The following is a 21,570-nucleotide window of genomic DNA, read 5'->3' as shown; positions in this document are numbered from 1 at the left end:
GCTGTGCTGAACATGACTGGCAGTTCAAGGATCAACAGAGCTGTCAGGAGGCTTAATGGCTCTGTAGTGGGACATGTAAAGGACTCTGGGGCGCAAGCTGAGGCTGATTGGCTGATTACCATTTTCTTCAAAGAATGACTCAGCAGTCAATGGCAAAAAAGTGGGGCCTAAATTTGGTATACATAACTGAAAGTGGTTGTTATCCAAGCTGTTATCTGAACCTGTTTCCTTATGTTAGGTAATGCTTGGAACTCTGTTATCACATTACGTGATCTCTGGTCAGCTCTGCTCGGAAATGGAATCTTTCTTCAAACACAAACCCAAATATGCAACAGTTCACTGCTCAACATGGAATATGTGATATACTTCATTTGTACTTTTTTATTATTACTGTTGGCCACATATTTATTAATTGCCATGAATCCAGACTTGGGATCTGAACATGTTGCAGGAAAACTATCGTAGCTCATCAAAACCTCATGTTCACTTTTGCTTGAGGCTTTCTCAGGTGTATTTTCATGTCAACCCAAGGGCTGTTTATTGTAATATGATACTGATACCAAAACAATACTATTTTAGATACCTTACTTTCACTAGTTAGTTTCTACCCAATTAGTTTTTTAAAGATCCAAAGAAGCCAAATTTCTCATTGATTGAACACATGCATCAACGCAAGAACACCCCCACACCCCCCACACCCGCCCACTAAATGAAATACAGTCTGATGATGGCAAAATACCACAGAGAAATCAGGAACTGTGTGATAAAAGAAGTACCAGTCTTAGGAAGCATCTGATGCCAGCTTTCAGTATTTGTCAGATTTTGATTAATTCCTCAGTTATGCATTTCAGTAACTGAAAAAATCCTGAGGTTTGATAACCAGTCACACTCAGATCAGGGGTGACAGTTGTTGCGTGCTGTTCTTTTATTTCTCAGTATATATGACTGACAGATGTTGACAAAATGATTCCCTTTGCATCAGTGAAGAAAATTCAGTTTTTATGGAAACAGTCATGAGGTCTATTTAATATGGTAATCTTGTAAAGCTGCTATCCTGGAGCTGTTGACTCTGTCTGGAAAAGTCGGCCTGCTTGCATAAGTCCTCTGCTGACTCTTAATCAGATCACTATCAGTGAATGACCCTATCTTGTCAACAACAACATGATGTTAACAGCTTGAAAAACAAGCAAGAAGAAAACTGTTGCATAAAAGAGAGGAGAAAAACAACTCCGGGTTACTTAATGCATTAAGTGTTCCGCATCTCTTGGGACTTTGAGTCAGGTGACCACAGAGATTCTCACTAAATGGGCTTCACTGTTTGATATTTCTTTGATTTTCTATGCAGATATCCTCACTTTAGCTCTGTGCACTGCACCTGCGTGTTGTATCCCTGTTTGCATGGCTGTCCCCTCTCAGAAACTTAACTGTGTTGAGCTAAACCTGGAAAGAGTCTTATGTAACAAGCTTTCAAAACTGCCCTAGAATCTATGTATGTGATAACTCCTGCTTGCATCGAACCCACCACACCTCTCCTCCCACTTTTGGACCCTCCCTCTACCCTCACACACCACACACTCACTTCGTGCCGTTCTGGCACTGAAAAGTAGGACAGGGTTTTCCTCTCTCGCTCTTCCTCTCCCTCTCTCTACTGCTCACCCTTTGTGGGCTGATGTAACAGTGTTAGAGCTGAGGCGCAGTGTACCCTCACTGTAACCACTCAGCTGATTACAGGTCTTATGTAAGGAGGGATTGTCGAGAGGAAAATGGGACAGAACATATGAGCCTGTTGCAGAAAAACAACAGGTTCTTCATGCATGCAAGGCTTTCAGACAAGGTGTTCCTTTGTACAGTCAGCTATAGGCAGAACATTTCCTTCCTCACCATGACTTCACAATCCTCTAACTCATGAGGAAGCAAACTTTTGAGTTGCAAAGTTTATAAAAGTAGAAATCTATGGTCTTCTTGCACATTCAAACAGAATCATATAGATGTTGTTGTGATTGAAGGGCATGTGAAACCAATTCTATGAGCACTGTAATGTTTCCACAGCAGTGTTTGTTTACCTGGATGTGTAAATATCTGCACACATTAATTTGTGTGTAAGCACGTGCACGCCTGTGCAGTACATGCGGGTGTGGGACTGGTTGTGCAGCTGAACCTGTGTGCATCTATTTCCGAAGGTGTGTACAGTATGGCTGCCTGTAAATGCTAAATCCTGTCTTTGTTTTGCCATTGCTTCCGTGTGTTAACGCCCCATGTAGTCCTCAGGGTTGTATGTAGACTATTTTCTATATTGTGCTTACAACTGCTGTTTAAATACTGTTGATCATGCTGTTGTTTTATTTTTTTACTGTTTTATTGTCCGCTGTTCCATTCATAGATATACAGTAGGTACAGGTTTTGTAAATACTAGCTTAGCTTTTATAATGTCTTGTAATTGTATTATGCACTGCCTGAGTGTTTGACACAACATAATTTCACTTGTATGCATATGTGACAAATAAGATCTCTTGAATCTTGAATCCTAATTATTGAATCAGGGAATCAGGGTGTCAGAGCCGTGTTCTGCTCAGGGGGCAGAGAGCAGATGGTGTAAAATCAGGTGAGCACAGTGAAGCCTAACGGCTTGTTTTCCTGGCACTGTGGGAGGAGACTTATGTAACAGCTTTGAACAGCACCTCTTGCTCTCAGGGCAGCGTAGAAATTAAAAGAAAAACTATAAGATGACGATAAGTGGTGGCAACAAGAAGCCACCAAATAACGGGTGACTTTTTATGCCTTGACGACTTCGTTCTCTGGTCAAAGTGAAATTTGAAAAGAAACATTGCTGAATCATAATTTTGTCATACCTTTGGTTCATAAAAAAGTTACAGAGCAGAAACTGGGGAATAAACTCCTAACCTTTCTTTTAAACACAAAGAGGCATAAGACACGCTGAAAGTAAAGCACTTTACATATATTGTCTTCTTTTTTTACTTTCTTCCAGCGGTCATTCTTCCATCGTTTAACGGGGGACAACAAGTCTGAAAAATTCTTCAAGGTGTTTTATGAGCGCATGAAGCTGGCCCAGCAGGAGATCAAAGCCACTGTGACAGTCAATACTAGTGACCTGGGCAGCAAGAAGAAGGATGAGGAGCCACCAGACAAAGACACACCAGCACGCAAGAAAGGTGAAGGGTCACAAAACCTAACAGAGTACATTTTGGATCAAAAACCATCATACTGGTTTAATAGACCTCTGTTGTCCTTTCATTTGCTTACATGGTATTCAGACTGTAAATACCTTTTTTTTATTTTTCAGTCTTCAATATATATATATATATATACATATACATATACATATACTTCTTCGTCTTAACACTGCGTGTTATCTGTATTTGACTCACTGTCTTATTCCTGTGGTTAGTCAAAGACGTGCCCGTGGTGGCAGTGGTGACCGAGGAGGTGAAGGAGCAGCTAGTGGAGGCTTCCGCTGTCACCAAGAAGGCCTTCACAACCTACCGCCGCGAGGCTGAAGCCGAAGAGCACCAAGCAGCCGCCGATGGCACCCCTGTCCCGACTGCTGATAAGAGCCAGGAGGAAGGGGAGATGAGCGTTATTATTACCATCATGCAGCCCATCTTACGCCTGATGCAGCTGCTCTGTGAGAACCACAACAGAGATTTGCAGGTCAGCCAACAATAATCCAGGGGAATTGTTTGTTTGTCACCCCCCACCCCCCCAGCCCTTGACATGACAACATTTCCTGACCTGTGGTCCCAATTTCTCAGTTACACAGAAACACAGTACAGAAACGAAACTGTGTAAATAGGCACCGTTTGCAGAACTACTTGTTGCAGCTGTTTCCATATCTGGTATGTCTTGGTCTGGTTTCACTATGAGGAGTGTGTTGGTGTTTAGTAATGGCTAACTGCAGCAACCCAGACAGTAAACTTCCTGTCTTGCACTGATTCTGTTTATACATCAACCCCAGCCAGGCCTTCATTAAAACATAGTTGGCATAGTGCTGAATCATTGTGTCTCGCCTGTTTTGACCCAGTGTGGGTGCAAGATATTGATTTACCACTAGCCACGCAGCATAGATGATCAATTCACTGAGATATTTCTGTTCCCTCCAAAGACATTGCACAGCACTTCAGTAATTGTCTGGCTGTTGTATAGACTTACGTGCTTGAAAGTAAATGAGCCGTCCTGATTCACAACTTGATATATTTAATTTCCTATCTCAGAGGAAGAGAGAGAGAGCAAAAATGTTTTAAAATTCCCCAAGTAGAAGCTTAAGTGACAGTTTCTGTTACCAAATGCCTCTTCAGACTCTGAAACCATGACTAATCTGCTCAGCTATAAAATGCATTGATTTTTTTTTTTAAATCTCTCCCTGAAAATGTAACATTCATTTCACTCTGTGGAGCACCTGCCATCTTGACAATATTTCTCCTCCTCTTTTTTTTCAACAATATTGTTGTTAAAATAAAGACATACCACATTGCCTAACTCCATGGTTATAGCATCACACATTGTTTGCTGCAGTCTCAATAGTAAATAATAAAAAGTCCTGAGAAAGAGGCACATACCTCTGTGAATGTTTGTTTTATTTCCATCCATCTCCAGAACTTTCTGCGCAACCAGAATAACAAGAACAACTATAATCTGGTATGTGAGACGCTTCAGTTCCTCGACTGCATCTGCGGTAGCACCACAGGGGGTCTGGGGCTGCTGGGGCTTTACATCAATGAGAAGAACGTAGGACTCATCAACCAGACTGTGGAGAGCCTGACGGAGTACTGCCAAGGTCCCTGTCATGAGAATCAGGTGATACATGTGCACACACAGAGCAGCAGATGTACATTTAACTGTAGTAGTTGGAGTTTAGTGTCATTTTTCTAATTGTACAAAGCCTTTTTTTAATTTGGATAATCAAATGTTCTGTTTGACACTCTCAAATTACCCCCAGTGTATGTCATAGTGACCTTTTCATTTCATTAAACATACTGGCAGTTTTGTTTGGGCAGGATTGTAATTAGTCCTTTTCATGCCCAGCACTCAGCTGCCGCACTGAAACTATGCAGCCGCTCATCTTTTTCCAACAGTGTAACACCAGCCTACTCTGGGCAGCGTGCCTGTGTTTGTTCTTTGGCATGGATTAGCACTGCTTGGTCTTCTCACATGATGGTGGCATCCTCTGTTCCTGCTGCTGTGGGGTCATTTTATGGCAAGTGTGAAAATGGCATGGCTAAACAAGCAACTGGCTCAATACAGTCACTGTTTGAACTGTTTTCAATTCCCCCAAACAGTGCTCAAGGGGACTGCCAGACTAAACAAAGCTCTTTGTTCGTATGTACTGAGAAAAATGGAGGGAAAAGCGCTTGAGTTATTTTTGTATGTGTTTTCTGTGTGTTCTGTTTGTGTTATTAAGCATCTTTATTAAATGGTGTTGAGATACTTCCTCCAAACCACTTGGCTGCCACATACCAGGGTTTAATTTTAGGGAATGACATGTGTTTGCCAAAATAAACAGTAATTTGTGAGTACAAAGCCAACACTCTCTGAGACTTGACCAACAGTTATGAAATGCAACCCACCTCATCAATGCGTGACTGTGCCAGGGTTTGTAACCTTCAGGGAATTTGGTCAATATGGTGCAACAGAGAAGTATGGTCAGCTGGTAATTGTTTACTTAGTGATACTTTCATCTGGAATGCTGTTAACCAACCAAATACCAGCTGCCTAAGTGCACAATTTTACTATCCCAATTTTTTCAAAACACATTATGTATACATATGTTACCACTATTCAAGAATCATCTTAAGAATTTCTTAAAATGTCCAAAATGGTGACCTACAGTGAAAAAATGTAACATTTTGGTCAATACCTAACAACAAAGAAATATTTTTGTTGTCTCCTTTTTAAAATGAAATCCAGACTTCCACAAAGTTGGTGTGCATAACTTTGGACTTTGAAGACAAATATGCAGCATAACAGTTTCTCATTCTGCCTGTATTTAATTTGTTCTTCAGAACTGCATTGCCACTCATGAATGCAACGGTATTGATATCATCATCGCTCTCATCCTCAATGACATCAACCCCCTAGGCAAGAAGAGGATGGACCTGGTGCTGGAACTCAAAGTGAGTGATCATCAGTTATATAATGCTTCTTCACTTGTGACCTAGTTACATAACCAGTTTGTTAGCCTTTATTTTTCTGTAGATTATTTTTAAATTCCTGTTGAGAATGTTCACGTGACAACACATCACTTTGAGATCTTTTTTGCCAAAGAGAGTTAAATTGTTTAAATATAATAATAAGAGTGTGAAAACATAAACATGAGACATGGCATTTAAAGTTATACAGGCAGAGACATGAATCACTTAATTGCAGACCAATTACATAATTGATAGTAGTTCTTTAAAAATGATAATGTAGTGCAGTCACAGCTTTTATGATTGTGATTACAGTCACACCCGCATGTTATAAACTACTTGACAAGCTAGGGTTAAGGCTCACTCACTAGAGATTAGGATGTCATTCCAAGAAATCACCAAATGGATAACATCTTGAAGAAGTGTTATTATAAAACCTCATCATGATGAAGTAAGAATATTTCCTCTTTATTAGTTCTTGTTTTCTCTCCCCTGTTTCATCTTTTCATAGAATAATGCCTCCAAGCTTCTACTTGCAATCATGGAGAGTCGACATGACAGTGAGAATGCTGAGAGGATACTGTACAACATGAGGCCTAAAGAGCTGGTGTGTGTGACATCTTGCAAAGCATCACAGAATTATGAAGTATGAAATGGATGCTGTCTAACTATAGTTGGTTTTCTTGCAGGTGGAAGTAATCAAAAAGGCATATATGCAGGGTGAGATAGAGGTGGAGGAGCCACAGGAGGGTGAAGATGAAGAAGAGGAGCACTCTGCATCTCCTCGCAACGTTGGTCATAATATCTACATCTTAGCACATCAAGTAAGCCACCAACTATCCGTAACATTAGCATGGAGACAGACACACCCATGAGCAAATGCTATAAAACATGCATGAACGTATAATACAAGTACATGGCCAATGGACATTTTCATTGGCCTCACTGGTAATGTATGTCTGTGTCATTTCCTGGGGCAACTAAAGACATGTGATACCTGCCACTCTATACTACACTCATCTCCTCTTTTTCAGCCCCTAGGCAGCATGCAGCTCAATAACAGAGTGTCTGTTCAAACCACAATTTAGGTTAACGACAACAGTTACAGTTGCATAACACCCACTGTCAATCTACATAAATAGCATTTACTGTACCAATAATGTTGGCTCAGTGTTGCAAGTTAACACGTGCAAAGTTTTGGCAAAGCCATCTAGTAATAATGAAGACAATGTTTGTGATTATTATCTGTCATTGATCTGTTATAAGTGAAATGATGGTGTTGTCATTCCAGTTGGCCCGTCACAACAAGGAACTGCAGGCCATGTTGAAACCAGGGGGCACGTATGGCGAGGGTGACGAGGCCCTGGAGTTTTATGCCAAACACACAGCTCAGATTGAGGTCAGTTGGGTCCATGTCCCACCTAAACGTGGTCATTTTGGATCTGCTGCTATAATTTTTGTACTTTTTAAATTAATTCCGACAACCTCACTTCTGTACGCCCACTATCTAAGATCTTGAAGTGTTTATTTTAGCATGAGAAGATTACAACATGTTTTTGCAGTAATATTTGACTCGAGGCATGTGGTTGTGTTTTTTTTGGCTTGCTCTCGGCTCTTGAGTTTCATCATGTACCTTCACAAAACGACAAACGCCTTTGGCATGTTTGCACGATTTCCCGTATGCACTTAATGAGAAGAAAGAATGCCGACTGTTGACAATCTTGAGTTGTTGGTTCAGTTTATCAGCCGCTTACATAAAGTAAACAACTCTTTTGTTCTTCTCTCAAAGTAAAGTTATAACAATAACCAGTCAGACCTTTTGAATTTGTTTTAAGCATTAGCACTGAGCTTTACAGAAGACAGTACAGACTCGGGGTTTATTTGCCCGTCCCAGTGACAGAGGGTGTGTGATTGGTGGCTGCTGATGTGGTTATGTTCAGATTGTACGTCTGGATCGCACAATGGAGCAGATAGTCTTTCCCGTGCCCAACATCTGCGAGTTCCTCACCCAAGAGTCCAAGCTGCGTGTCTACTACACTACAGAGCGGGATGAGCAAGGCAGCAAGATCAATGACTTCTTTCTCCGCTCTGAGGACCTCTTCAATGAGATGAACTGGCAGAAGAAGCTGCGAGGTACTCAAGAGGCTACTGGTGACACAAACACAGTTCCCTGTGCGTTCTTCTCCTTAATTCTTTATCTCTCTTAGTACCTGGTTTACACGCTTTCCTCTTGCATCCCTCCAGGACCCAGAGAACCCTCCCCACATCCCTTTCCCTCTTGATACCTAAGCCCCTTTCACATATACATCTATAAATCTTATGTGAATTCTACAGGTTGGCATCATGTGTGAACAGGAACTAGAATAAAATTTTCCCTATTTGTCATTCTGGCAGTTCCCTATTCATGATGTAATAAGATTTCCCAAACTCTTCCCCCACTAGTGTGATCATAAAATACCAACTTTCTAATGTTACAATGGAGATTATATTATTAAAAATGGCAGTGGAGTAGATATAAAGTATTGTGCCCCTCCTTTGAAGGTATTTCTGTGGTGTCTAACATGTTGGCAGCTGTAATGATAAAAGAAAAACATGCAGCAATGAGGAAACTACAGCTACACAATGCCTAGCAATTCCATGAACTCCAAATATGAAAACATAAATAAAGAAAAATCATATAAACATATTAAAGGCTATAAGACAGGTATAACCCATAACTTTTATGTTTCACTTGTTTAACTATAACTGTCTTAGCCTGAGTAAGACACAGACATTACACCTCGTCATGTTTGACTTATAATAAACAAAGTTCCTGGGCTGCAAGCCTGCTGCCTGTGCTCCTCGTATTTGGCAGTCTATGCATAAGGAGAAAAAGTATTAACCTGCTAAATAACACACCATTTAGACAGCTTGTGCTAGAACACTGACTACTGTTTTTGGCATTGCTGCTATTTTTGACAGTTAGGAAAAAAACGGTATTCTATAATGGTTATGTCATCTGCAAACAGGTTCAGCACTATTACTAATTGCAAACAAAACACTGACTCATCCTGATCAACAATGCTGTAGGTTACATGTGTGAAAGGGGGCTGTGCTCTGCTCCTGTAGCTATGAAGCCTGGAGGGATGGATGCAGAGAGAGCATGTAAACCTTGTCAAGGAATGTATAAACCTATTTAAGAATACAGTATGGCATAAGTTAAGTAAAGGCTTCCTAAAATGTGATTACGCTATACATTCTGCAAGGCTATAAATTAATGTTGTGTGTGCTGTCAAGTGGGAGCAATGTCAGCTATGTGAGTGTGATGTAGTGGATGCTCAGAGTGTAGATTGTTGCAAACAATTTGAGGAATGATTTCAGTGTCAGGTTCCCATAATTCTTCTCTCGGAAAAATAAAATAAAATATGAGGGAACGAAAGGCAAACGAAAATGTTCCGGCAGGGTCACAGAGTATTAACCTAAACACCATCCATCCTTGGTCCTGTGTAGAATAATTTGATAAAATGGAACTGATGAACTTTAAAGCATGAAAAATAATCAACTAGGCTTTCAGAGTTGTTTTATAAGAGTTTTCCCCTGCAGGACAGAGAGAGAACAAAATTTGGATGACTTATTTCCTGTCTCTCTCTTATTTTAGTTATAAGGTATTCTTTAGTATTTCAGCTTTATTGGACAGCACCATGTGATAAAATCAGGATGTTGTGCTTATGATACATCCTAGCTAAGTCAGTTAGCAGGATTCTTCAGGTATTAATGAGATTAATGGGTCGACCTGCTTGGTGTACATGCTGGTTTGAGGTCATGCTCAGTCACACGTTAACCCTTACTCTATGATATGGGGCAGCTTACTGGCAACAGATCAAGGCTGGTTAGTGGTAATAGTTTAGCTTCTAAAATAGAAAGTTTGAGATCAGGAGCAGAATGCTGGTTTCTTCAGAGAGGGAACAATGAGTAGAAATTCATATGAACTGAAATTGTCACGAGGAATCTTATAATTCCTCTTTTAGTTAACTATTTGTTTTTCATTTTAGTCCATATACCCTAGTAGAGTTTCCCTTTCAGGAGGGCAGGTGTCTGTTCACCTCGTGCCTGATGAAAACTGCAGTGAAGTGACTGCTTTCTTTGTGCTGTTCATCTCTTGGTAGAGGAGCGTGTTGTGGCCTGTCCCATGGTCATGCCTGAAGGCAGGTGGTTTGCCTGACAATGTGTTATCACGTGACGACAACACCCCCTCTCCTATCTGAATGAATCAGCACAGCTGGAAACCAGATTGTTCCACTGGTGCTTACCCCTTGTCATGAATATAGTGACTTCTGGTTCTAAAAGTCCCCGCCTGCAGTTCTTCTTTTCTAATGAGCAGCCTGTCTCAAAATAGCATTGGCCATGATACTGATCTCCTGACCGAGGTCTGGTTATGCTCTGTGTGTGTGTCTGTGTGTGTGTGTGTGTGTGTGTGTGTGTGTGTGTGTGTGTGTGTGTTAGTTTATGCATGAATGTTGATGTGTTTTCAACTCTCCTACAATTACAAAGTCATTGAATGTATGTGAAATGTGCATGATAATTGGTTTTGTGTACTTAAATGAATTTAGGTTTTGCATGACCTTTCCCTTCAAAACAAGTCCTTTGTTTACAGTTTTAGTGCTTATAATGGCATTTAAAATCATATAGACCCCTTCTGATTCTGTATAATTAATGTGTTTCACCCCAAATTTACTGCTTTTTCCAAATCACTTTAAGTAATTAAATGCTCAACTTCGGAATGATCAAAATTAAAGTGGAGTTGAAAAACACAAATGTTCTCTTTCTGTTGAGACACATGACAGGCATTTGCGACTTAAATTAAATATGTTCATCCATCAACATCAACATCTACAGAACATGAGGGAACATACAATTAAAATAAAGGTTACTCTGTGGCACAAACTATTGTATTGTTGCTCCTCTTTGGTGTGAAACACTGATTAGTAATGTTGTGCTTTTGCAGTTAACAATTAGATAAATGCTCCCCAATGTATTGTGCAATAAACATAGAGATGTATGCATCATGTCTGGATGCTTCAGTGCCTGTGTTAATATGCATAAATTATCTATCCTCCAGCTCAGCCTATCCTCTACTGGTGCTCCAGGAACATGTCATTCTGGAGCAGCATCTCCTTCAACCTGGCTGTACTCATGAACCTGCTTGTGGCCTTCTTCTACCCTCTGGAGGGTGTCCGTGGAGGTTAGTCTACTAAAGTATTCACCTTTTAAACTTTGTCTTTCCTTTAGCCCTTCTTCATTTGGAGGAACAGCTGATTGTGATCTCTTTGTGTGTATGTGCACTTTGATGAGCACAATGAGGGTATGCATTACTGCACAGGAAATGGAAGTCAATGGAACAAATGGTGACTGTTCAGGCATGGCCAGGGGTGCGTTGGGAGGAATATAATGCATATGGTGCATTACCAGAATCCTGCATGGCAAAGATGAACAGGAAAAAGAAGATGGGTCTTGGCTGGTTAAGCTTTTTATTTTTGGAACTTGGGGGATAGTGTTACACTATTGCACGTTCCGCCCTCCAGGTGCAAATTCTGGCTGCCAGGAAAAAAATAGATTACATCCAGTGGCTCAGTACATATCAGAGCCTGATTACCCCCGGCAGTGCAGTAGAGGCCAATACCATATGTACTGTCTGAGAAATTCTGTTCAGATAGTGTCAAATCAGTGAAAAGCTTCTTCCTGATATTTGGGCAGGAAAGGGCAATGTGTCTTTCTGAAACTAACAAATTGGCTATCACACCCACTTTCCACAGTGATTTCCAGGTGTGAAAACCACAAGTTCGCCAAAAAACTGCAAATTCTCTCCTCTGCACTCACATTCTTCCCTTTTGCAGGTCTGAACCTAAAGACTTGCTAACTAAAACGAATCATAGAAATCATGTACGACATGAGCTAATTCAGTTCTGAAACTGCAAATGATGGAGTGCTGTCAGTTCAGGAGAGAATTTGTTTATCCTCTTGACAAATGAACACATGCTAATAAGGCTTGAACCTTTGCATCCCAACATTGTTTACTGTTATTAAACATGTATCAAGAGCAGCTGGCATATGATCAGATCACAGAAGATGCATTATTAGTGCTAAACATGCACAGGGCTTACAGAACACTCTGTGCTCCCGTGTCTGTGGTTTGGGTGTAGCCTCACACCTCCCTAACCAAAGTGAGTTTCACAAGAAATGGAGGTGTGATGAGAATGCAATGCTAGCCGTAGATTTGGGTCTTGAACTGCAGTGCTGTCACACAAGACCAAGGTGGATTTGTTCTTAATTAGGTCCTGACCTGTTTATTGATACTCTACCTTTTCTGAGCTTGACACTAACCTGACCTCACATGTTATCCAATTCTTCTTCTTCTTCTTGCAACACAGGTAATTAGATGTTTTCTGACTGCCAGAAATACTGTGGTCTCATCATAAGGCAAGAATCCTCTGGATTTCCTTAGCAAGAAATATAATACCATCAACAGGGCAGTGATATAACCACCTTTTGTTATTCAATGACATGAAGGCTCATTGTAAAGATGAGGATCTTTCTAATCCCTTCCATCCATCCGGTATGACGTCAACAGCATCAGACTACACAATGTAACTGAAAATCCTACTTTATGTAATAATTGTTTTAATGAGTTAAACAATCATTTGTGGTCATTCATAATTTAATTTCACAAAGCTTTCAATAATTTGCCAACCATTTCCTGAAGTAGATGTAATTTCAAATACAGTTTTATGTATATGTATTAATAACATAAAGCTAAACAACTCTCCAACACTGTTTGTGCCCAAAAAAATCCAACTTTTTTATAAAAGCATGGCAAAAACAGAGGTAAATCAGCTTCTTTGTGTGATCTACATATTTGACCCTTTTAACCGCACGTCAGTTCTGTCATGTGGCCTAAATTTACAGATTAAGGTTGGGAAATCTGTGTCGTGTTTGGTCACAAGTTGTAACAGGCAACTTCAGAGGTATCATTTTCCTTTTTAAAAGAAGACAACTGAGTGACAACAATTCCTGTGTGACTGGAAGTTTTCCATGAACCAAAGGAAGAAGTGACAGTCATGAGCATGTTTTTACTTGCAGTCTCAGTTTTGTTTGTTTTGCTGTCTGTCATTCCTTTCCCTTTTTTTCTCAGTTCTCCTTGAGTGAAGTATTTGTGGGGATGTGAAAAGCCGCAGCCATTAAGGCTTCTATTGTTCCATGAGCAGAGTGGCAGAGAGAAGACACACATTGTGATTCGTATAAACTTTCAATTGTTCTGTCTGGGGTCAAACGGCGAGGTCCCTTTTGTTTGAACTTCCTCACAGCGGTAAAGAAAAGACAAAAAACAAAAAAAAAGGGGGCTGTAAGCCTAGCTCCAGAAACTGCATGTGGCTTTCAGTGTCAAAGGTCTTCTGAGAGCTTAGCAGTTCATTTCAGAACATGTCAATTAGTGTGTGCCGGGTTAAGTGATGTTGGCTTAAAATTGAGGCCACTTATCAAATGAAAAGGACAACATCTATGCCACCCTTAAATTGCACAATGGTAAATATTTAATATCTGCACAGATTACTGCATACAGTCAGATTCTGCCCTTGATTCTTATGAACTCAAACGTTTCTTGTTAATATTTAAGCCAACTACCTGTAAACCTCAAATAAACCACGGTAGTCCACTGAACCCAATTTCGGCAGCATTTACTAAAAGTTTTATGACTTTAAAAAATATGCATAATAAACAGATTCTATAGATGGTTAAAATATAAAGTCACAGTAAATATTGTTCTATCAGCTGCACAGTTTACCAATTGATATGTCTTCAAGTAGGTTTGTTTGAAGAGAGATTGGGATTTTTTCCCAGCGTTGGGCAGATGTGCTAAACTTGTAGAAATAAGCACCTTGAATTTCTCCAGGCTGTGCAACTTCTGCAGAGTGATGCTGTGGTTCAAGTCTAGTTGGTGTGTGTATTTCAGTTTGGTAATCCTTCACCAGTAATGAAAGTGCCACAGTCTTCATACTGTCACAGTTGGTGCTTGAATGTGACCGTGCAAGTAGAAGCAGACAATCAGCTGGGCTCTATCGATCAGACGCTCGTCAATAATAAGAGAAATGTCAGTATGCACAGTAAAATCGTCATACAACAAAGCTGTATGTAGAGTTCACTATGTTTTATTGTAAGCACGTAAAGGTCAGTCTATCTCCTTACAGCTGCAGAGTAAGCAAGTAAGAGAGATGAATGGTCTTGGACTGTAGGTGTGTGACGTCCAAGCCGCTGTGTCTGGGTTGGCTGCCAAGTTTCATTGCCCGGGCGGCCTGTTACGATGCAGTGCCCAGGACCATCCCTGATGAATTTAACTGGAGCCAAGTTTATTTTTAGCCAACCCGGGTTATGTAACGAATACCTGTCATGTGATCTGTACACAGAAAGGCAAGAAGAAGGAGGCCTCAGAAAGGAAGGGATGCAGGGAAGACATGAGAGTCTTCTCGGTGCCTCAAAGAAAAGCAAAAAACGTGACTGAACTCCTGTCCAACTTGATAAATGTGTTCATGTGTTAAATCAGAGGAATTAAATTACTGCAACATTAACAAAGTCGTGCAGCCTTTCTGCTACATACTGGTCAGGACTTGGCTCTGAGCTGGAGCCTGGTGAGCTCATGATAATGCTTTGCTGACCTACAATGATTGTTGGGGATTTTAAACAGTTACACACACACACACACACACACACACAGTCTTGTTACAAGTTTGATTATATCATTGCAAAACTGTTGGGTTCGTGCCTGAAACAGCTAAGATATCTTTGTCTTGCTTGCACACAGAGTCCATCAATAAAATATTTACAGATGATATATCCTGAAGGTCAGCTTAAATTCCTTCTCTTGACATTTAACTTGGAACGTTTACCTCAATTTTGTGAAGCATTATAATGGCATAGACATGTTTGGTTAAAAAAGAAGCATGAGGACTGAATAATCAACCCTGTAGGCCCGCTTATCATGGCATTGAACTCCTAACTGTTTTACACATTTCTGAAGCACATTTAAAAACATAGAGAAAGAAGGCGTGGATGAAAACAGAGTGCATGCTCTCCATACTTTTCCTGTAACTTCAAAACTGTGCATTAATGTTGATGTCACAGTTCTTTCTGAATATGTAACAATGAGATTCATAGGTACATGTTCTTCCTCAAATGCTTTAAGACATGACGTAATGTACAGTTGTAAAGGAGAGATGTTTTATGACTGAGGTACAGAATTCTTCTTCTTGATGACATGGTAATAGTAATAGTTGGTTCATCATTAACACTGACTGGAAAGGTTCACACCTGTCTCTGTAATGTGACCCCCTTCATCCTCAGGTACCCTGGAGCCTCATCTATCTGCCCTGCTGTGGATGGCCATGCTGGTTTCACTAGCCATTGTCATCGTCTTGCCTCAGCCTCACGGCATCCGAGCACTCATTGCCTCCACCATCCTCCGCCTGATCTTCTCTGTGGGTCTAGAGCCCACATTGCTGCTGCTGGGAGGTTTCAATGTAAGTGTGAATCAGTGTGATCAGATAGGCATGGACCTTTTTTCACAGAACTCCTATGCCATATCAGAGCCAGATATGTTTTAATGTCCAGTAGATGTTTGACTGGAATTCTTCTTGGAAAGAGGCGCAGTCACATTCTGCACATTAACTAAACATGACACTTATTGATACTGGGAAAATATGTATTGCAGTGCAGAAATAAGTAGATGTGTAGGCACACTATAGTTTAACAGTTTAGGTGGTATTTTATAATATAATTCACCCACAGAAGAGATTTCACATCCCTCAACTACATCCATTTTATTTGAAGTTGTTTGAACATTTGAAAATATCACCCACAGACAACAATAACACTGCTACTGTGTAATCCATCCTTTCCCTTTGAACATGCTATGTATTATCATGATCAGGCTGCTATCTCTACATGTTGTCTCTCTGTGGTGTCTATTGTTCTTAAGCTATGTAATAAAGTCATCTTCCTGACGAGCTTCGTCGGGAACCGTGGAACATTCACACGTGGATACCTAGCCATGATCATGGATGTGGAGTTCCTGTACCACCTGCTTTATCTGATTATCTGCTCCCTGGGGGTCTTCGTCCATGTCTTCTTTTACAGCCTGCTGGTGCGTGAGCACACGAAACACATTACACTAATCACCAAATAAACATTACTCACATGTACATAAATACCCAAGGCGTATATTAACAAAAGTGTCTAACTTGTCCTGAAGAGAAATAAAGAAATAATGTCTTGCCCTTTTTAAAAACTTGATTTAATTTGTAATGTAACACAGAGAAACATGAAATAAAAATGGTATTAAGATGCCATATGATTGGCTATAAAGGTGCAAATATTCTCCACCATCCTCATTTAACCATGAGATTAGGGCAAGGAGATTTAAACAAAGGCAATGATCCAAAGAAACAATGTGTCATATGTCCACTGTGGCCTTTATAAGCCACTGTGCTCACATCTACACCCACACACATGCTATTCTTCCTGCACAAGCTTACCACACACACATTGTACACACATTGTACACACGTGTTTGTATGTGTTCTGTTTCCAGCTCTTTGATCTGGTTTACCGAGAAGAGACCTTGCTGAACGTAATTAAGAGTGTGACCCGCAATGGCCGCTCCATTGTTCTGACAGCCGTGCTGGCTCTTATCCTCGTCTACCTCTTCTCCATTGTGGGCTATATCTTCTTCAAAGACGATTTCATTTTGGCTGTGGACAGGATACCCAACAAAACACTAGGTACATTAAAGTATATGTTTCCTCTCATTCCCTTATGGGGGCCAAGATAAATGATTTGCCCTCCCTGACCCACACAGCCAAGAGGTCAATACATGGAATGTTTTTCCTCAGCATAAACATACACACTGGATGTTAGTTACCGTATATAGTCACAGTGCAGCTAATAAATACAAAAGGAAGACTAGTAATAATGCCATGTGTCCAGTGTCATGCGCATGCCTTTTCTTGTATTACTTTTGTATGATTTCCTTGCTTTTAGTATTACCTTCAATCTGTGTATATGAAGGATGTTATCATTAATATGTGTTGTAAAACAAAAATTGCCAACATGCTTTGTTTCCTTTGAATAGAACATGGAGCCAGTATGGTGGGAGAGTTCTTCTCTGGTGGAGCGTGTCAGAAAGAAAATGGAGAGAACTGTTCAGCAGAAGCCGTGATGGATGGTAAGAAGGCAAAAAATGAAAGCTAACTTTGTAAGCCAAGTTTGTGTGACTGGAGTTGAGGTTTGCCGCCAGGGTCGAAGGGTTCTTTCAAGTTCTAATCCACATGTTTGTGCATGCATGCCTCTCAAGAGATTCCCATGTGTTTGTGTGTGACTGTGTGCTTGTGTCTCTCTTGTCTATGTGCGTAGTCTTATGTGTGAGTATTTCAAGGTCTGCATGTCCTCACAGACGTCTGACTCAGCCAGAGAATATTCGTACTACTGAGCTGTAAATCTGTGCGGTCAGGTGGTCATGGGATTAAACCTGGCTTGGCAAATTGAGGTCTTTCTGGGAGCTGTGTGAAATACTGGGGGTTTAGACCTCTTGTTTGTCTCAGGGGGCCAAGCCTAAGATGTGATGTAGGGGCCCAGGGTTGAAAGGTCAGGGATTAATTACCATCAGGTACAAGTAGGTCGATGGGTCCACTCAGCGATGGCGCAGAGGGCTTCTCACCACAAACAGCGAGTTCTTGCAAACCTACTGACCTCCTTGTGAAAGGCCTCCAATCTAAGATGAACCCGTGCGCCACCTTAAAATTGATTAACCAACCATGTCGAATCCTCAAACTGTGTGAGGCCTGACCTCGTCTAGGCTTCCCTATCCATCACCACCAAGCTGGCTAATTATCGTAGTCCGGTGACTTGTTTATGTGTGAGTAGCATGAAAAAATTCCCAATTTCATTATGCCCTCAGAGACCCCTGAAGGTGGTTCAGGAGGCAAATAATAGAGCATTGTTTTTAACAGTGAAATTATGGTTCAAATGTGTTTTTATCAGTAGATCTAGATTTTTCTAATTTTAGTGTAGCAGTTTCCTCAGTGACTTCCTCTTTTTTTTATGGGGTTATGTTAAAGAATTGTTGACGGGTAACCGCAATGCAGCAGACTTTATCCTATATAGGAAATGAATGCCTGACAGTTCACATATGTTTCCATAGCTTCCCTTGCCATCCAGCCGTCAGCAGTGGTGATAGAGGACAAGGAGCGATCATGTGACTCCCTGCTGATGTGCATTGTCACAGTATTGAGTCACGGCCTAAGGAGCGGAGGAGGTGTTGGGGACGTCCTGAGGAAGCCATCAAAGGAGGTATGATAAACAGGGACACAAGAACAAGGAGGAAATCAACGTGAAGTTTAGATTGAGAGTATATTACAACAATATCATTAAATGTACAGATTTTTTTTCTTTGTGCTTTAAAATTGTCTAACTTGGACATTGTCCTTAATTCTTACATAGATATATATATAAAAAAAAAATACAATACAGATCACACATGCTTGCTCAACCCCCCACCCCTCCCCCACAAACACACACATGCATGCACAAAGATTGAATTAAGTTGAATTAAATTAAACTGGTATGGAATCTTAAAAAGGCATTTTTGTTTTAATGGGTACATGAGAGAATCACCACTTTTTTCTAACTTCAAAAAGTACATGATATATTTTACCCATTGAGAAAAAAATAGAACTAATTTCTTATCAGATGGACGAGGTTTCTTGTAAGGAGTGCAATGAAGGCTAAGGATATTTGAGGAGACTCTCTGTGTTTAAAAGATATGCTCTGCTAGAGGGCCAAACAGTTTGCATGTAGCACTGGTTGTGCTCTACCACAAAATGTGTTCAATCTGCAGTTTGAATCAGAGAACGACGACTCGTGACTCATACATACTCCTTAAACCTCAGTTAGCTTTACATTCATGTAAATTCTTGTGTTGGGTTTTCAGTTATGCCAGGTTTTGTTTCACATGTAAGAGTGACATGTGTAACCGGATGACGCACTGTATGCAAAGAGTGAACTATAAGTATGTATAAGTATTCCAGTAAAAGCTGAAAAAAATTGATAAAAACTGGGTCCGTGTTTTCATATACATAGCCTTTTTCCACCTCAAGGTACATTTGATCATTTCTAGTTTTAAACAAAACTTAACATCTGTTTTAGCAATGAAACGTGACATGAATCAAACATTTAAGCATTCATTAAATTTTAGATTTAGAATCTATTATAATTATATTTTAACATTCAGTTTTCAAAATTACTCAACATATTATTGTCTATGTACACGTATATATGTTGAGTTCGTAAGCTAAAATCTTTGAGAAATATTAATTATTAATTGATATAACACTCAATATTATTATTTATTGGATTTCACATCTAAGATAAGAATCAGTTCATATCTCATATGATCCCAGTTTTGTAATATAATACTTTATAGTTTATCCTCTCTGTCAGCATATCTGTAAATAACTTCCATACATTTTATACATAGCTTAAGAAGTTTGAGACCAGTACAGAAAGCAAACTTGTGTGAATGATACATTGACATTATAGTCTGACAGCAGCTCAATTTGTCGGTACTCTTTTCTTCCTCCTCACTTTCAACAGGAGCCACTGTTTGCAGCCAGAGTGATCTACGACCTGCTCTTCTTCTTCATGGTTATTATCATTGTCCTCAACCTCATCTTTGGTGTCATCATTGACACGTTTGCTGACCTGAGGAGCGAGAAGCAGAAGAAAGAGGAAATACTGAAGACAACATGTTTTATTTGCGGTGAGGAATCAAACAAACATGCATTTTTAATATTGTGAAAATATCAAGCCACGGAACAATATAAGGAAACACATTCTTGATGACTACAGAGAACTATTCTGCCTACTCAGCAGTTAAAGGCGTGCAGGTTTGTCAACATTATAGGAATGTGACTCATGACCTTTGACACTTATTTTCCTGTCTTTTTCCCATCATTGCTGCACATTAGACTCCCTTCTTAGAATTTGATAAAGCGGAAATCTCTTGCTGTTACATTGTCAAAGCGGCAATCGATACTTGGTACTGTGCTGCATGGTAGTAGTTTAGCCGTATAAACAGCAGGTGTGAATGTGGAGGCTTGCAGCAGATGACGAAAATCAAGTGAAATCATATCAGGGGTCTGTTCTTAACCTGCTGTAAGTGTGAGACTGTGGTGTTGCAGCTTCGCTTCAGGGCTCTTTGCAAAAAGGGGGGCTGTTTTTCTGGGTAGTATAACCAGTGAAACGCCTCCTCTTCCCAGAATGAATGGTTAGTCATGGCAGGTGCTGCTGTGGAGGAGGAGTGTTTCTTCCTGTTGCCATATGGGTCTTGACCATGTCATATTGTACACTCACTCAGACCTCCTCTAAGTATTCAGATATCGATGTCACATCTGAACAATTGTCAGTCAGCTGTGGTCATTCTTACTGCTTCATGTTTCGCAATTCTATCGAGGGTTATTCCTGTTTTGCAAAAGAATACAGTGAGAGAGGTATATGAATGACAGGGCTTCAGTTGTTGTAACAAACAATACGTTTACTTAGTAAATCTCACCCCTGACATTTTATCTACCCATTTCCCTCGTGACCCCATTTCAGTCATCTTTTTAGGTCACAAGAATGATTATGTCATAATATGGCCACATATCTTTATTTCTTCACTCTTCCAAAGAAATGAGAACACTGTGTTTATTTAGGGTGTTTGTGGTTGCGTGTGTGTGTGCGTGTGTGTGTGCGTGTGTGTGTGTGTGTGTGTGTGTGTGTGTGTGTGTGTATCCTTTCATTCTTAGGTTTGGAGAGAGACAAGTTCGACAATAAGACTGTTACCTTTGAAGAACACATCAAAGTTGAGCACAACATGTGGCACTACCTGTTCTTCATTGTCCTGGTGAAGGTCAAGGATTCAACGGAGTACACTGGCCCAGAGAGCTATGTGGCTGAAATGATCAGGGTAAGAATGTTGTCATGCACCACATGCATTTAGCTTTTTAACTCTTCAAACTTCCTTCACACTATGTGAGGATTCATATACACATACATATTCTAGCTCCTCCCTTGTTTTCTACTACAGGTAACAATTCATGTGTGTTTGAAAGACTACACAAGAGGTAGTGTGCAGCACTGTATCAGCTACCGTTGTGGTCTTTACTGAGGTTAACCTTCAATCCAGAACAACACTGGAGCTTTGCGACTTCAGCAGTCAGGTTCATACAGGCTTATACAGGGTTGATTACTGCAGCCTTTTTATTTCTCTGCTGTGGTGTTAGGCAGGCTTTTTTTTTTTTTTTTTACCTCATCTGCCCCAGAGTACTGCAGAGGGCTGCATTATGTAATCCGTTCCTCCATGACC

General features: G+C 40.3%; 1 protein-coding gene across 1 annotated transcript in view; it reads left to right on the top strand.

Moving 5' to 3' along the window:
• itpr1b (inositol 1,4,5-trisphosphate receptor, type 1b) overlaps positions 1-21,570 on the top strand; it is an 80,542-nt gene that overhangs the window by 49,950 nt on the left and 9,022 nt on the right. The window contains exons 41-56 of the mRNA XM_053315224.1: positions 2,987-3,170; positions 3,407-3,669; positions 4,612-4,812; positions 6,018-6,128; positions 6,655-6,750; positions 6,833-6,967; positions 7,435-7,542; positions 8,084-8,315; positions 11,242-11,364; positions 15,513-15,688; positions 16,147-16,311; positions 16,759-16,948; positions 17,299-17,391; positions 18,367-18,515; positions 19,818-19,983; positions 21,011-21,171. Of these exons, the coding sequence (XP_053171199.1) occupies positions 2,987-3,170; positions 3,407-3,669; positions 4,612-4,812; positions 6,018-6,128; positions 6,655-6,750; positions 6,833-6,967; positions 7,435-7,542; positions 8,084-8,315; positions 11,242-11,364; positions 15,513-15,688; positions 16,147-16,311; positions 16,759-16,948; positions 17,299-17,391; positions 18,367-18,515; positions 19,818-19,983; positions 21,011-21,171 (2,553 nt within the window). The remainder of the gene's footprint in view (positions 1-2,986; positions 3,171-3,406; positions 3,670-4,611; positions 4,813-6,017; positions 6,129-6,654; positions 6,751-6,832; positions 6,968-7,434; positions 7,543-8,083; positions 8,316-11,241; positions 11,365-15,512; positions 15,689-16,146; positions 16,312-16,758; positions 16,949-17,298; positions 17,392-18,366; positions 18,516-19,817; positions 19,984-21,010; positions 21,172-21,570) is intronic.

The sequence above is a fragment of the Scomber japonicus genome, chromosome 3 (assembly GCF_027409825.1).
Source record: "Scomber japonicus isolate fScoJap1 chromosome 3, fScoJap1.pri, whole genome shotgun sequence".
Lineage (NCBI taxonomy): Eukaryota > Metazoa > Chordata > Actinopteri > Scombriformes > Scombridae > Scomber > Scomber japonicus.
This window is presented reverse-complemented; position numbering and strand designations above follow the sequence as displayed.